General features: G+C 37.5%; 2 protein-coding genes across 7 annotated transcripts; one reads left to right on the top strand and one right to left on the bottom strand.

Moving 5' to 3' along the window:
- The first annotated feature begins 1,025 nt into the window (after positions 1–1,025).
- LOC104602541 (histone H4) lies at positions 1,026–1,661 on the top strand. Its single transcript, XM_010266272.3, has one exon. It carries the CDS (start codon positions 1,117–1,119, stop codon positions 1,426–1,428), a length of 312 nt encoding a protein of 103 aa, XP_010264574.1. The 5' UTR covers positions 1,026–1,116; the 3' UTR covers positions 1,429–1,661.
- Positions 1,662–2,751: 1,090 nt separating this feature from the next.
- Positions 2,752–17,265, bottom strand: LOC104602517 (plastidic glucose transporter 4-like). 6 transcript variants are annotated; one of them, XM_088900848.1, is made up of 15 exons: positions 16,915–17,112; positions 16,553–16,629; positions 16,201–16,462; positions 15,105–15,219; positions 14,843–14,910; positions 12,001–12,133; positions 11,819–11,918; positions 11,611–11,723; positions 9,377–9,470; positions 9,123–9,276; positions 8,457–8,603; positions 8,273–8,346; positions 4,235–4,323; positions 4,008–4,122; positions 2,752–3,257 (listed from the first exon to the last, which is right to left on the bottom strand). In XM_088900848.1, the coding sequence occupies exons 3-15, from the start codon at positions 16,454–16,456 to the stop codon at positions 3,075–3,077; spliced, it is 1,641 nt and encodes a 546-aa protein (XP_088756974.1). In that variant the 5' UTR covers positions 16,457–16,462; positions 16,553–16,629; positions 16,915–17,112; the 3' UTR covers positions 2,752–3,074. The 6 variants fall into 6 exon arrangements, with proteins under 6 accessions (XP_088756974.1, XP_010264551.1, XP_010264542.1 ...); XM_010266249.2 differs by having other exon boundaries at positions 16,560–16,629; XM_010266240.3 differs by having other exon boundaries at positions 16,201–16,419; positions 16,560–16,629; positions 16,915–17,110.
- Between the last annotated feature and the right edge of the window lie 287 nt (positions 17,266–17,552).

Below are 17,552 nucleotides of genomic sequence, written 5' to 3'. Positions count from 1 at the left end.
AGGTTGTAAAGGCTGTTCGAACATTGTTCGAACGGGCCTAGCTCTGACTGAAGCCGATCTCCCTATGAATTGGGATGTTTCCTCGTAGAGTGCACCTCACAACCTCATTCCACCATGTATTGGGAACATCTCTCCATGATTAACAACACAAAATACGAAAGATGTTCCTGATGTATGGCCAGGAGGCGTTGTGAGGTTAATGCGAGGAGCAGATCTAGGCTCTCTACTCACCTACTTGACATTATAGCTGTACATTGTGAACATCTTCCTTTGAATGGTAACATACATAGCATATAAAGATGGCAATTTGATCCATTCCCGTGAGGCTCCGCCCTGCCCGCCCAAGGTGATTTTTTTGACCACTTATTGGGGTTTGAAAAAACCCAAAACTTTAGAGATCAGGGGATAGGGTGAAGATGGTATTTGTCTACAATGATGGGGATGGGGTTATGATTTTTAGCCCCGCCCGGGTTCGGAGCGGGGCATTTGAGTTCGAGTCAGGGTAGACAAAACCCGGCCCTGCCCGCCCCGTTGCCATTCATATTAGTATGATGATCCGTGTTCGAAGTGAAAAACTCGTCATCATGTGTTTTGAATGCCGTACGCAATGCATCATAGGCCATACATCTTCAATATTGTGATCAGGTGATCTGATCCCACTCCCCAATATTTCAGATGTTTGATAAGCGGTGCATAACTAAGGTGCATGTCATGAAAAGGTATGATATGGATCCGATGTTATGATTCGAGTCCGCGTAATCCTTTTTTTTACTCCCGCGAAGACTACTAGCGGAAATTTCAAAAAAGGGGAACAGAAAACGAAAGGAGGCAAATGCAAACCATTTGAATATTCGAGTTAGCCTACGCCACGTCATCGATCCGAAGCAAGTTTCTAGTCTTCATCTCAGCCGTAAATTCAGAAATATCGGACAGTCAAGAAATTCCCTTGAAAATCCGCCGAGAGCACGATCGATCCTCGATGTACCCTTATCGTTTTCGTTTAAATACCCCAGAATACCCCAAACATCGGTCATCCCTCTTCCAAGCCTCCAAGCGAAGCTAAGTTCGGAATTTCGAATTTGCTTACTGTGATATCTTAGTTACAGAGAATCAACAATGTCTGGCCGTGGAAAGGGTGGAAAGGGTTTGGGGAAGGGTGGAGCAAAGCGTCATCGTAAGGTTCTTCGCGATAACATTCAGGGCATTACAAAGCCAGCCATCAGGAGGTTGGCCAGAAGAGGAGGTGTGAAGCGTATCAGCGGTCTGATCTATGAGGAGACCAGAGGTGTTCTCAAAATCTTCCTCGAGAACGTGATTCGCGACGCTGTAACCTACACCGAGCACGCTCGCCGTAAAACGGTTACTGCGATGGACGTGGTTTATGCTCTTAAGAGGCAGGGCAGGACTCTCTATGGGTTCGGTGGTTAGGGTTTTCAGAGGAAAAGTCTTGCTATCAAGAAATTGGAACGTAGGAATTAGATATTTTCTTTCCCTTTTTTCTGTTTTCTCTAGGGGTGCTTAGTTGGTTACTTTTTGTCTTGTGATTACGGTGCTCTTATCCCTGTTCTAGCTCTCTGATATGATTTAATTTTGGAGAGGGAAGGTGTGGATGTAATGTACACTTTATGTTGAAAATCAATGTAGAGAAATCTTCGTTCTCACATTTTGAGTCTTACATCTTTATACGTGATATTGTTTCTTAATGGGGTTGAAACTGATATTTTATGATCATGTTCCTTCTACATTGATTCCATGCCAACAAAAGCGTTGTCTTGCTTGCTACTATGAAAATTGAAATCCCTGGATCGAATTCAATTGCCCTCCAGCAAGAAGTGTCTTGAAACTTTATTTTGTGTTGTCTAGACTCGAGAATAGTATCGAGCCCTCTCCTCTCCACCAACCTTTTACTATGTTTGTTCATCTAGACCATCTAGGATTGAACAGAAGGATGCAGGTTAAGTGTGATTGTGGAGAGCTCCGCTTCACCGCTAAAGATAGGTATGGCATCATACCTAAGCCATTAGAACCTTACAAGTTACAGATATCTTCAGAAGTCTGTAAGCAAGCGACTTGCTTCATCATTTTACCATTTTGGGTCATGTTTTCATTACCTCAAAGGTTCAAACCCTCAACTCAATACTTTCTTTGGTCATGGTTTCATTATTTAGCAATGGATTATTAGTTCCATTTTTGTTATCCTCTTTGCACATGAATACATGATTAACCATTGTAAACAACCTTTCGCCCTTGTAAATATGAAATTGATGGCACCATTTGGGTGTTGCCGTATTAGCCAAATTAATGTTTGTGATAGTAAAATCGAGATTAGGTTGGTAATCGGCTGATGCGCCCCAATCGAAATTTGGAGCCTTGATGACAATGAACACAAGTAATCTAATTCTCTTAACCCTGCCAATGTTTTGCTAGCATTATATGCATAATAACTTGATGGAGATGGTGATCCATTTTCATATTTTTTTGATAACAATTTTCATTTGCACATGCATATTTTTGTCAAAGTAATTTTTGCAAGGTTCAGGAATCACATCCCCCGCATCACATTGCTAAATGATGCTCTTAATGAACTACCTGAAACTCTGAAAACACTGCCAAGGAGGAGCTTGACCGGACTGCACAAGTTGTAATTGACATCTCAGTGCTCGGATCTCGATCAACTCTGGATTTTTGAACAGAGAATTCATGAAATTTTGCTAATCCATCCATTTTTCAGGCTGGGGTTGGGTCGTTGGCTAATAATCCAAAATTACATGCATTTCTTATTTCTCTTAGCTACGCACATTCCAGTTGCTATACAACGATACAATATTATAATCCTTTAAAACAAACAGAACAATGTTACTGCACAAACAGCATATCTGAAACGTTTGGACAGAGATTTCACTAAAGTCTAGGAAACGTTCATCTTAAGAAAAGAAAAAGCTGAACATGGAAATCGCTAATCAAGTCTCATCTGATGCTATGCACTTTTTTCCACCATAGAAAAGTTTCACCTCCCATGTAGGGCAAGTCTCACAAGTCTTGTTTACTACCTTTGCTTCCAGCTATTGTACAGATTAGACTGCAGGGTTAAGAGCACGCTCAATTTCCTCCAGTGATCTCCCCTTGGTTTCCACAACGTTGGCAGCTATGTACAAAACAGCTAGAGCACAGACAGTTGCAAATCCCAAATAGACGGTGTTGATCCCATACTTGTTTACAACACTCAAGAAATACAAGCCAATGACAAAGTTGGAAACCTGTTAAATTGCCATAATATGTATGAATAGAAAAAAGTACAGTAAGTGATAATAGCATAATGCAGTCAACTGAAAAAAAAAAAACAAAAAATGGAAAAGAAAACCCATGGAGAAATCATTTATATGGGATAAAGAGCCATGTGATGGGTAAACCATGTGAATATAAACCTTTCCTTTTCTATGTGAAAGGATATTAACAATTTCCTGATTTTCTATACATTCATGCAATCATAGATTCATATGCATAATGTCTTATCTCTGGTGCTCATGTTGACACATCAATATTTGTTGCCACCAAATTTAAGGAAACAGAAGCCTAATGCACAGATTAGGATTTCCAAAATATAGAGATCCTAAAGAATAAAAAAGTCATTCCTTAATAAAAGGATGATGAAGCTCATATTCAAGGAAATAGTTGGAACTGAGATCAGGGATTGAAGAAAAACTAAAATGAGAAAACAATTGTTAGTTTTGTTATTGGTAGAAAATCACACTTCATTCAGAATTTGTTTAGCATCTACAAAGAAAAAATGATTCTTCTTTTTCAGGTAATATAGTGTGTTTTTTAAAACTAAAGATGCATAAATACAATAACCAAACATTGCTATCACTTATGGGAACCAGCATAGTGAAAGTAAATGTAAATCCATAAATCCATTAGTTTTGCACCATGAAACACAAGAACAAATTATTACTTAAACTAAAAAACATATACACATAAAAAGGTCGCAGCTTATCTACTACACTCACCCAGTGCATGCCCAAAGACAAGGCAACTGCTTTTGCTCTTATTCTAGAGGCAAATATCTCTGGAAGAAGAAGAGCTGGCACAGGTCCCGCACCCAGTGAAAAGGACAATACGTAGCTGTTTAAATTGAATTATAGAAGATTTGTTGGTCAAGATGGAATAAAGTTTCACAACAGGAAGAAACATTAGTCACTATCAAGAAAAAAACAGTTGATCGGCATTAACTTACAGGACTGTACCCAGAACAGCAAGTGTCCCAGAATATGGTGCCAACACCTTCCAAGTGAAGGAGAATGAGAGTAGCAACATTGAAGAAGCCTTGAGAGGACATATCACAGCATAAGGTCAGTGATTGATCAAACATTCAAGATGAAGATGCAGTGAGAGGACAATGTTTTGTTACTATGGCATCTGTAGTTAAACATAAGGTCCTTAACTACATAGTAAGTATTTCAGGGGTTTATCCTACACACTCAGGAAAGAAGAAAGGCGTTGCTCCTTTTGATAAGTCATAAACTACTCTGGGTTCATGTGGCAAATTGTAAATAATCAACATAGATCTTCAGTCCAGAAAAAAATCATTTGAGGAAGCATCCAAGAGATGGAAAGCAGCTATTGTCATGTCAATTCAAGCACTTGTCATAAAGTAATGTTAGCAAAAAAGTCCTATGGGACATGTACAGGTTCCAGTCTTGAACATGGTGATTAGTATTTAAAAGTTTTTCTATCAATCTCCATATCCTATCACTCACCTCCAATTTGTTGATGATACAAATTTGTTCTGTGATGGAAATGACTTGAGATGGGTGAGAAACTTAAAGATGAATTGGGATAAAAGACGTCTCATGGGATTCAAAAAGATTGGTGTTGGAGTGTAAGGTGGAAACTTTGCCCTTGAACTATTTGGGTTTACCCCTGGGGGATGATCTGAGGGGAAGTCAATTTTGGAACCCGGTTGGGGAAAGGTTTTCAAAAAGATTGGTGTCGTGGAAGAAGTGTTACCTATCTTTAGGGGGTAGGATAACACTGATTAGGTCCACCCTTGCAAATTTGCCGGTTTACTTTTTGTCTGTTTTCAGGGTTCCAGGAGGGATAAGCAAGCAATTAGAAAAAATGATGAGAGATTTTTTATGGGAGCCAGGGGAGTAGAAAAAAGACCATAGAGTTAGTTGAGAGATGGTTAAAAGAAGTAAGAAATACGGAGGGTTAGGTTTAGGGAATATTCAGGAGAGGAATGTGGCTCTGCTTGCAAAATGGCTTTGGAGGTTGCCAATTGATAGGGACAAGCTATGAGTGAAAGTGATTATCAGTATTCATGGTCTTGTGGCTGACGGTTGGGATGCTGGTGTTTTGGCCAGGGATACAAGAGCTTCCCCTTGGAAATTTATTCATGCCATCCTTCATTTTTTAATTTCCGTTTGTCAGGTATAACCCTTGCTCAAGTAACATTGTTAAATTTTGGGAGCACTTATGATTGGAAAATGCAACTCTCAAAGTGCAAATTCCCTCAATTTTTGCATCTCAAACCAGAAGAATGAACCTATTGCCTCATTTATTAACCATTCCAATTTGACCTCTGGTTTTGCTTGGGATTTGGGCCTTAGGAGGGGTCTTAGAGAATGTGAGGCCAACAATACCATTACCTTGATGCAAAAGCTTGAGAGAGTGTATTTGGACCCTTCAAGAAGAGATTGCAGTTAATCCAGAATAATGATAGCCGGGGCCAACTTTTCCCAGTTAATGAGGTTTGGAGTAAGCCTATTCTGCCTAGGATTGGTGGCTTTTGTTGGGAAGTGATTCTTGGTAGGTCAACTTGCTTCAAAGGAAAAGACCTAACTGTTGCTTATTTCCTCATTGGTGTCTTCTTTGTAAGACTAATGGTGAGTCTTCCCATCATTTATTAATATCTTGTCCTTTTGTTCTTCCAATTTGGGATTGGTTTCTTTCCTTAATTGGGTGCAGGTGGAATCCCCCATCAGATGTACAAAGCCTATTCTGCCCCACCTTTGTTAGATGGAAGAAAAGAAGAGGCAAGATCTTGTTGAAGTGTACAAGAGCTGCTGTGTGTTGGACAATTTGGGAAGAAAGAATCAAAGGTTATTTGCAGAAAAGGAAAGAAATAGGGAAGCCCTCATTGAAACAATTACAATTAGAGTGATCTATTGGGTAAAGACTCTGAAGTTATTTGAAGGAGTTTCTGCTACTGATGGTAGCAGTGAGGGTGTAACCCTGGAACTTCTGGCACTGGGGGGGGGGGAGTTAAATGTATCCAAACTAATAATTGAAGGGGATTCAAAGCTCATTATTGGTTGGCTCCAAAAGGAGGAGGAGATGGACTGGTGGGAGTATTTAAATGAAAAAAGAAAGTCCAGAGACTTGGCTCAAGGAATGTAAGTTCAATTTAAATGGATTAAGAGAGATGCCAATAGCTTGGATGATGCTTTGGCTAAGCAAGGGGAGGGAAGAAACGACTTATTCTGGGCTATTCTGTAATGTTTTCTTCATTTTTGGAGAGTGGGAGCTAAGAGAGTTTGGCTCCCCTCCCCCTCATTGTACTCGCTTATTAACTTATTTATATCTTAATGAAATTCTTTCAGTTATTGATAAAAAAAAAAGATTAGTATTTAAAAGCAATGTTAAGAGCCCAACATCAATAACTTATTTACTCCAACTAAAAAAGAAAAGGAGGAGATCCCCTTCATCATGTTGGAAAGTAAGCAGGTGTTTGTAACATTCCCAGGAACATTTCTCTCATGAACAGACAAACATCTATTTTCTGCTTCTTGGGAGCAAAAAGGAACATCAGAACCACTCCCAGGAACACTACGAATGCCACCTGTGCTACCAACTTCAAGCTTGTGTAGTTTTGGTTTATATTCCATGGTGAATGTTCAAGTATTTAAATGCCTGAGAGGGGAGACTACTAATCATTGTGTAATTATTTATAGTTTTGGTTACCAGTTGATCACCATGGAATTAAGCAGCCAAAGTCTAAAGCATGGAACAGGTGCAGGAACTAGAACTAGAGTTAGAGTATTTAGTATTTACTATTGCCTTATAAGTTATTCTAGTGAATAATGAACAAACTGCATACCTTAATGAAGGGAAGAATGATAGGCTATGAGGCTAAAAGAAAAAATGTAGGAAACAGTTACAAGGCTAGCAATGTTGCATGAAGAAGAGTGTTGGGACAGTCAAGAAACAAAATGTTAAAAAAGTGAATATAGCAACGCAAATTTTGAGACGAATGAATAGAAAACTAGAAAGAATAGTATGAGAAATGCACTTATTCAAATGAACCTAGGAGTAGCTTCAACAGGTGATAAAATGATCAAAAGCAGACGTACATGGTTTGGTAACATACAGAGAAGACAGCAATAGTGAAAAGAAGTGACCTGTTACAAGTTGTGTAGGGTCTAGGAGAGTTTGGGGAGGAATGATTTTAGAGCCCATGGTTTAACAATGGATCTAGCACTGAACATAGCAGAATGGTAGAACAGGATTGATATAATTGGGATAAGGCTTGGTTGAGTCAAGTAGAGCTCAATTCAGTTGAGAGAGAAGATGGGTGATCTGGAGCTGGGGTGGGGAAAAGAGAGCATGGACACCGTTAATAATTCAAATATGCAGCTTATAGTATCAGAAGGTGTGTTCATTAATTCATTGATTACCAACTTGTCATTGCTAACTTAAGGTACGGAAGAGTCCAAAATCAGTGGGTAAAAAGATCTATGAGCAAGTGACGTGATATATTCATGATCCTCTAAAATCAAAGAACATATGTCTTAAACAGTTCCACTCCCAATCCTTAGAAAGTACAGTTCTAGAATGGGAACATTCCCATTGTGGATGGTTCTTGTTACTAAGCCTTGGAATGTATAATATGATGCAGAAAAGGTCTAGGACTATAGACTACCTACTACCTTATTTCCTTCACACTTAAATTTGTATAGGATCTATACCATAGACAGATTGCATGGTCATGTTTGCTGAGTTGCTGCCGCTGGATTTGCAGCGACTGGGATGGTCAACTGTCAGCAAGATTTGTTCATATGACTCCATTATCTAAATCAAGACTGGTTGGATGACATCAACCAAAGGAAGGTGAAACAAATAAATGTAAGATTCGGTTATAGAAAATCACATTATCAATATATAGTTTCCACGAAACCAAAACTATATGTCACAGTTTCCAACGTTAAACAAGCCAGCGGTATGCATTTGCTATCTTTAGGATCAAGAACACAATGAAGATCCAAGGTTTTACCATTCCAAGAAAGCTTGTAATCAAGAGACTCTTTCTTCCTTGCCTGTCCATTAAGGAAGATGCAATAACAGTGCCTGCATTCAGTAACACAACATCTCACATGGATTCTGCTCAACCAATCTTGGATCAAATGCCCTAGCTTTCACATAGAACTTGAAGTGCAAAAGTGCAATAGAAAACTAACCAAAAACATTTGATGCCCCAACCAAAGCACTTGCTGCAACATCAGATGCAATCCCAGCGCTGCGGAACACAGAAGTGGAGTAATATACCACAGCATTTATTCCAGCTAATTGTTGAAAAAAGAAAAGTGCTAAACCCACGCTCACAACTGCAATAGGACACAAATGGTAGAAATAACTTCATATTCTTTAACATGTACTAGATGACAATTGACAACCAGACATGATGAGATATAAAAGCAGAAACAAATCTCAGATAGCATACAACTATATGGAGAAGCAGTTCCTATTTCCTTATTTATGAACCAAAGACAATGGGCCACCTATATCTAACTTTTTAGAACTCTGTACAATGTATTCTTAAAAATGTCATGGAAATTGAAATGTCAACAACTAAGTCAAGGAAAAAAACACAAAGGATAAAAAGTCGATATGGTGATGAAACCGGATAAAGTACAGTTTTCTTTTTTGTTGCAGATAGTATCATATCCTTGCCCTTCGGTAGTTTATGGATGTAAACCTAATTGGAAACAGAAGATAGAAATACAAAGATGAAGTAATTGCATGTATCTCAGCAGTCTTATCCATCAGTTCAAGGATATTTTATGTCCATCCCCACAAAAGAAAGTGGAAATTAAGCTTAAGTTACATAGAATATATAAAAGTACCTTTCCAATAACGACTACTAAAGAGGTCAAACCACCCAGCCTCTGGCTCTGTGGAACTCTGATTACTTTCTCTTAAATCATGCATGACATCAGCAATTTTTTCTTTTCCAAAGAGTGTCCTTATAGCCATCTCAGCTTGAGAAGTTTTCCCTTGCTGTTCAATAATGGATTATGTTTAAATTCTTAAGAATAACCTACATTTGACTACATACAGTAGAAGCACGGGTAATGATCTATTTCACAAAGTATCTAACCTGGAAAAGCCACCTGGGACTTTCTGGAGAAAAAGACATCCCCAGAGCCATCAGAACAGAAGGAACAACTGCAATCCCGAACATTGTCCTCCACCTAATCAAAGAACAATGGAATAAGAAAGAATAAAAATGGAAAACATGCAAAAGTTCATATTCATGGTAATTAGCAATCTATCTCAAGCTTTTATGATAAGGGGAAATTGTAGGGTCTTAACACATATGAACCAGAGTGTGACCATAAATTGAACCTTTTTGGTAAAAATGTGATCATGAATGACAAGGAACAATTCAATTTGGATGTTAACTCAAAATTCTGGCTTAGATGAAATATATCAAGAAGCAAAATCAGCTTGAGAACCAAATTAATGGAATTTCTAATTAGGTAAACTATCTGTAGATCATTGCACAATCAAGTGTTCAAGGAGGACCAACAACCCCTTTAGGTTTGAAAACATGTAGCTTACGAACCCATTTTTTTATCAAGTAGTAGGAATTGATGAAATGAACAGATGGAGGCAGAAAGGATGGGTTTTGAACCGTGGAAAAAATTGCAACTAATCAAAGTAAAACTCAATGTCTAGAATAAGGACATCTTTGGTAACCTAATTAAGAAAAAAAATAATATCATGACATAAAGAGATGTTGGATAGGCTTGAGACTGATGGGGCTCTCAATTACTCTAAAAGGGAAGAAGAAGGAACTTGAAGTTAGAATATGATACAATATTTGAAAAGGGGAGAAATATATTGGAAGCAGAAATCAAGGTGTAGATGGGTAAAGGAAGGAGATGGTAATTCAAAGTTCTTCTATTCATTAGCAAACAACATGAGAAACAAAATTTATGTGCCAAGACCTGTGGTAGACAGTTTGGTGGGATCACTTCAAAGGTATTCTTTGGGTGGGTTCTCCTAGGCTTCCATTCAGTATGTTGGAAGGGTGTCAAATTCTAGAATTTGGGGGAACCACTTAGGCAGGACCCCCCCCCCCCCCCCGAACAATATTACAGCTCTAAAAGACTTCTTGTCCTCAACAGAACCCCTAATTCTGAGGCATGGAGCCCTTTTGCAGCCACAATCCAAGAGACCAACTTGCCAAAGGTGAAGGAAATCTGGAAATCCTAAAAACTCATTGTAAAACACCAGGGGCCACACTAGCCTAAAACATGGTGAGATGCTTGACATGCTCCATTCTAGATATTACATAACACATTCTTTTCACGTATTAATAAGGCAAGTTTCAGTTACTAGTAAAAAACTTGTTGTAAAACCCCAAGAAACATGCCAGAAAATTCCAGATAAATCCCCATTTGTCTGAAATAATGCATTATTTGATAACACTAGAGATTTTACAAGATACTGTCCAGTTGAAAGATCTTCCTCATGCGTATGTACCATACTGAGGCCCTGAGAGCTACAAAAGTAACTTTCAGTTGAACCAGAGCTGAGAGCCATTATTCTCTTAGAATTTTGTACTAAATTCCAGTTAAACCTGCTCTTACATCATCTCAACCTGGCTTGAACAAGATATTACCACTTACCAGGCATGCAAATGAAATCCATAAAGCACCAAACACAAAGAAAAATAAGATTAAAAAAACAGAAAATGTTAAAGAGACAAGGCACACAAGATTTATATGGTTTGGAATGAAAAGCCTACATCCACAAGAGAAAGCCTAATCCACACTGTACCAAAGAAATAAGGGAAGATACAACCATGAATCACAACCAACCTCACTCAGTCCCTCATCTCTAACCTGAAAAAAGTGAACTTATAAAAGCCTAAAATCACACAAGAACCAAAAAATTACATACAGCCCCCACATAAAATACCCAAACATTGTCCAACATCCTTGAAGGAAAACCTGGAAAAGAATACAATCACTCAACAATTTGAGTGGAGAACTCTCTAGAATACTTCTCCTTATGATGGGATCACATTGATCTTCACTTCCCCATCAGCCTTAATCCGTTCAAAGTTATCCTTCTGTGAGAGCTTGAGTTGCACCAAACATGAATTTATGGTTGTACCACCATTATCATCAAACTCCATTGATTGTTTTGCCATCTAATAATTGTAGCAGACATATCATAACCATTTTTTATATGCAGGATAATAATGAGAAACATTTCCCTTTTTTATTATGTATCTTTTTTTCTGTAATCAATGTGAATTTGGATGACACAATAATATAATGTTAAAAGTGTTTGAAAATGTATTGATGTGAAAGAGAATACCATAGGGGATTCTGTGCTAATGGTAATCCAGCCAACAATGCTGCAAGAATTCCAATACAAATGAAAAGTTGGTTGATAGATCCAAGAGCACCACGAATTTCGGTTGGTGAAATCTAGCCATAAGTTGAAAAGGAAAATGTTTTAGCTGCAATAAAATTAAAGAGGAAATATAATCTCAATTATCATATTAACAAACAACATTTATTACCTCCGATATGTAAAGTGGCACTAAAGCAGATGAGATACCAATTCCGATGCCGGAAAATAAGCGGCCAATTATCATTGTCTGTACACTCTGGGCTGTTGCACTGAATAAATGTTTTGAGAGCATTAATATGCTGCTAATAAATCCAAGTATCACATCATCACAGTCAACAGGAAAGGACAAACCAGAGAAATGCCCCAACTGCAAGTGGAATTGCATCTAGTTGAAAAGTCCTTGTTCTACCAAACTTGTCAGCCAGTGTTCCTCCAGTGAATGAACCAACAGTAGCACCGGCTAGGAGAGTGCTGACAATCCATCCTATCAAAATCTCATATTGCATAAACTTGTAAACCCCACTCATGAATTCAAAATAATGACATTTATTATCAATAACTGGAAAAGATTTTATTTATATGGGAATTATAATGCAATAAGTTGTACAAGCAGTAGTCTCACTTTTCTATGTGCAAACACAGCTTGCTATTTCAATCCATAAGGAGTGGTCTATGAGAAACAGATCATTTCACCACAGGGAGTATTCCTCCCCACCCCACCCCAAATAGATATGTTCCTGATGACTCCATGATCTAGACAGTCTACAACAGTATTGGCTGATTGAGGATTCCAAGCGACAATAGCTCTCAAAAGGCTCAAAACAGATCTTGCCTCTCTAATCTAGTGTCTAAACTGCCATATTTCATAACCAACTAGTGAGTTTTCATAACCAATCCGTGATCACTATAGAGCCCCCTTCAACTAGCAAGTTTTCATAAACAACCTCTTTTGCCAATCTCAGGCTTTGGATTACTGCTAGGAGTCTGGCTATTATGGAGTTTCCTGTACCTATTGCGGCCCAAAGAAAGTCAATAGAGTTTCCCTTCATGATTTCTAAATATACTTCCTATTCCTGATGGCCCTATATTACCTAAGCTACATCCATCAAATTCAGCTTCATCACATGCAAGGGAGCAGGGGACCAATAAATTTTAGGCCTTACCCTTTCTACATTTTCCCAATGTAGTGCTTTGATCCCAATCAGTCCAATTAGGGACATTTTGAACTGATATTTGTCTAAGAAAATCCAAGCGCTTCTCTCTTCCCAAATTGTCCAAAGGACAGCTGCTGTCATGCATCTCCATAGAAATTTCCCCCCTTCTTTTCTAATGGAGAGAAAAAAGGATGGCCAAAATGCTGTCAATATCCTATGGAAGGATCCATCTGACACCAAAGAGAGCTAAGAAATGCTCCCAAATGCTGTTTACAAGTTAACAGGAGATTAGTAGGTAAGTCATGGTTTCACAACCCATGCATAGAAAGCAAATATGGGGCTAGAGGTTCCAGTTTGGCCTTCCTTTTTTAGATGGTCTCATAGGCATTCATCTTTACATAAAATACTTTCCAACAGAAAGCCCTAACCTTTGGAAGGTGGGACTTGACCAAATTGCTTTAACTGGAAATGCCAAGTAGGGAGGCAACGGGTTAGAAATGGCCTTGAAGAAAAAGGGAAAAGATAAGTTACCAAGGTGATCAACGTTCCGAATTTTCTCATATGACCTCATAGGTCCAGGAAGACACCATCAAGATGATCAAATAACCTTAAAGCTTCCAAAGTTTCATTGCCACCAACAGAGACCAAACGGCAAATACCCACATAAAGGAGGAAGTAGAGTAGTTCTTTAATGGAGATATTGAAGCAAAGAAAGAATACATGAAGAGATAAATCAATTTTCAATTCCTATACCAATTTTGGAAAAGTAGGGCAATAGGATATTGATATTGTTTTTTTTTTTAATTTATTTTCTAGTTGCGAGCATCTTAAGAATAAGGTTTTAAATTTTCCCGAAATCTACTGTTATTTTGAAATTATCATTAATGATAACTTTCACACATGCTATTTAGTAATTCATGTAATTTCTATTTATAGTAAACCCGTGGTTTACTATTTTTAGTAATTTCTGGTGTCTTCACATTAAGTTAATTTTAGTAGGATTAGAAAAAGGTGTAGCTGTAGTTGTTTATGAGTTAAAAGTTCATATTGGAATGTCTCCATGGGTTATTTATTGATTTGTGATTTGTCTTAGTTTTAAAGCAATTAGAAGTTGATTCAGGTTAGTTTACTAGTCCAAATTAGGACTCTGTAAAGGGATACCGGGTTCATTAGTTGAATCTATAAATAGTCATTGTAATTGCAAGTTGAAAGGGATAGAAGCACTAGGGACAGACTAAAAAGAACATGGAATAAAGTAGTAAGAAATTATTCAAGTGCTTATAATTTAACAATGGATATGACACTAAATGTTTGGGAAGTGCAAAACAGGATTCAGGTAACCAACCCCATATGGTTGGGATAAGGCTTAAATGATGATGATGATGATGATGATTTGATGAAATAAAGTTTGATTTAGTGAATTCTGGTAATTGCCAGGAATATCTCTTTGCCACTTACCATAAACACAAGAGTTCTCCCTTCTTTTGATTTCTTACTCATTCTTTGGTGGACATCAAGCTTGCCCTTGCTTTTTCATCCATATTCTTACATCTTTAACCACTTAAAGCCCCTCCTTCACCCCATAAAGCCCACCACTGGATCTTAAATTAGTAGGACCCCTACCCTCTCCTACATCAAATTTTAAATGTAATACAACCAAACCTTGAAATTTTGCATACATGAAAGTATAAATCTCAGAGATATGTACAAAGCAAACCAATGTGTTAGAGAAGTGATTATTTCATACTTAATATATTCTTTCAATATCTTCCACTTGTATGACAAGATTATTTAGATTTTAGAATTATATTTCCTAATATATTAAGTAATCTGTAAGAGGTTTTGATTTGTTAATTTGGTTACATCATGTGACTCATTGTATTCATGCCTGACATCAAGGTTTATCCACATGTCCAAGTTAAAATAAATAGGAGAGGATTTAATTTTCATAAATAGAAAGAAAGCAAAGAGAATGGTGATCTGCATCATAATTTACGAATTTTGCAACAGATATTTAACAAGCATGTAAAAAAAAGCACCTTGTAACGCAGTATTCTCAGCAATACCAAGATCCTTAGATAAGTATTCAAGTGCCCCATTCACAACACTGCCATAGAGGAAGAGAACTTTATTTAGCCTCATATTGATGCCTATTAGGTCATAAGAAAGCAGAGCATAAAACCACAATCCTGATATGATAGCTGAAAGAGCAATATGGAAAGAAATAAAATTTCCTGAATTAATCAGTACAGAAGAAAAAGAAGTAGAGTGTGCTCTTTTCATAGTTAAGCTACTACGTACCCTAGATGATACCCAAACAAAATAGCTCCTAAACAAGCAACACCAACATAGGCAAAAACTGATCCAGAAGATTTTCCTTGAAGCTTGGTGGGGATACCATCCTCAATACCTTCATCTGTCAAAAAATGTCCCAGGATGTTACATGCTACTTCTAAGAAAATAGTCAATGAAGAAGCAAAAATACAAGTCCCTGGCTTAAACATGTAAGCTTCTTTAAAGCAAAAATGACAAACCCCATGGTTAGATTTGAAACTTCTTTTAAATATAAGAACCATTAATTCAAAAAGAGACAAAAACATTCTAAGCATCTGTGTCAAATTCTCTAGGAACATTGCTTGACAATTCAAACCCATGTGTGAAACTGAAACACAGATTTGAGAACATTATAAAGCCCAGGAAAGATAAGGTTTTACAAGCCTATATCTATGGGACAATAAGGAGGCTTGACAAGATTCTTGTTTGCAAGATTTTTTAACAAATGAGATACACCGGCGTGCTAGCTCCTTTAGTACAGTGGCTATGGAAAACTGTGAACAAACACCAACATGGATCATCAAACCAAATATAGTGTGTGTGTGTGTGTGTGTAAGAGAGAGAGAGAGACTTCAATGATAACCAATGTTAGAAACTATCTAATGTAATAAAGGTAAAAGATAATCAGGATCTTATTAGCAGTTAAACTACAGATCAAAACAAGCATGTATTGGTTAAAAAGATGGCTTAAATGATAGAAATTATAAGAAAAAGTGTCGTGACTCGTGATGTGATAGCATACAATCAGCCATAACAATATCTACCCAAGAATATTCAAGGACTGCAACGAACGCGTGCACAGAACATGCACATGCACAGAACCGTATTTGATGCAGTTTCAAGAGATGATTCTACCCTTTCATGACATATCTTGGATTTCAGACGAAAGCAGGGTTTAAAGAAAAGGAAACTAAAGCCAGAGAAACTCCAGATAAAGCAAACTCTCGGATGAACAACTTTTACCAGTTCATTAAATTTAAACAAAGTGATAACGACAACAAAATTGATATCACAGATAACAAAGAGAAGTAGCCGAGGGATGCATGTGAAGTGATGAACAAACCAGAAGCTTGAGCCTTTACTGATCTAGGCTTCGCAGATGACCTAAACATTGTTTCAACTCCCGCTCTTGCCCGAGTAAGTTCTGCTCCCATGGACACCGAACCAAAGTATGACCTACGGTAGAATCCTCTGTCGATAAAGGAGATAGCTCTCCTGGCTGAACTTCTTTCACAGAGTCCACCAAAACTAGACCAGATCCTACGCTGTTGCAGCTTAGAACCTACACTTCCCTTGAATGCATAAGTTGAGGCTTGCATTCTTACCTGCTAGCGAATCTAATTAGCCAATAAAAACTCGAAATTTTACAAATACCAGCTAAACAAAGATTTTTTTTCAAAAAGCATCAATATCACCTCTTACCAAACCAGAAACTTGAGAAAATGACAGCAATAGGCTGGAAATCGGCTTCAAGGGACTTCGACATTAATAACTAGAAAGAAATTCAAAATGATTTATACAAATTCAATAACGTAATTTGAATGCAACTGACCAGAAGAAACGACTACAAAGACATTAAACACGAATTTCCAATACGATTGTTCAACGTAGACTATGGCAGAAACAGGAAGAGAAAACGAAAAGGAATAAACAAAAAATATAAATAATTGAGTTACAGAAGCTGCTATTATCATTTAACGTAGACGACCAACCGATTCGGTTTACATAATCGAACAATGAAGAGAGAAGAGATCGAGCAGAAATTAAAAAGTAAAACCTGCAGCGAGATCTGAACCGAAAACACGATCCGATATTTTCTGCAGTTTTCGCTCTTCGCCGCCACTCGATTCTCTTACCGTAACGAAGAAGCACTAATAAAATTTTCATCAGTGAAAAGAAACTTCGTTTAGTTCTGCTGTGCTTGTCGAAAAGAAGAAGAAGAAACGGAAGCGAGCCTGCTGAAATCGGAATAGTCAACTGCCACGTAGGTTTTGATGATTGTCAAATTCTTTTCGGCATCGTAGATTGGAACTATGGTAATTCGTAGTCAACTAATCCCCATCTCTCTCTCTCTCTCTCATGTAATTGAGCAACACGAAGGTTTACATGTAAGACGTAACACCACCGTAAGATTGGAATGGTGACGAACTGACGATAGTAATAGAAATTTAATTGGATTTCTATTTATCCATTTCTAGATCCTGGGAAGAAAATATCTTGATCCAACAGTTTTAATAATTTTGGTGTCTAAATCAATCAGAGGAGTAAAAAAGAGTTAATGGTAGACACATGGCACATTAATAAATAATTAATTATATAAAAAGACTAATAAAATATTGTAAATATAATTAATAAAATAAAACATTAATAGTAAAACAAAAATAATAACGAAACATTATTCGTTCATTGTGAATA

This window comes from Nelumbo nucifera, chromosome 3 (assembly GCF_055504915.1).
Source record: "Nelumbo nucifera cultivar China Antique chromosome 3, China Antique-T2T, whole genome shotgun sequence".
Lineage (NCBI taxonomy): Eukaryota > Viridiplantae > Streptophyta > Magnoliopsida > Proteales > Nelumbonaceae > Nelumbo > Nelumbo nucifera.
Note: the sequence above shows the minus strand (reverse complement) of the source record. Positions and strands in the feature narration are given on the sequence as shown.

Coding starts and splice junctions, on each gene's coding strand:
- LOC104602541 (XM_010266272.3), top strand. CDS start 1,117: ATGTCTGGCCGTGGAAAGGGTGGAAAGGGTTTGGGGAAGGGTGGAGCA.
- LOC104602517 (XM_010266240.3), bottom strand. CDS start 16,623: ATGTCGAAGTCCCTTGAAGCCGATTTCCAGCCTATTGCTGTCATTTTC. Junction 15,220..16,200: donor AGTAAAGGCTCAAGCTTCTG/GTTTGTTCATCA, acceptor ATTTTTTGACAG/ATGAAGGTATTGAGGATGGT. Junction 4,324..8,272: donor TTACAAGCTTTCTTGGAATG/GTAAAACCTTGG, acceptor TGTCCTCTCAAG/GCTTCTTCAATGTTGCTACT.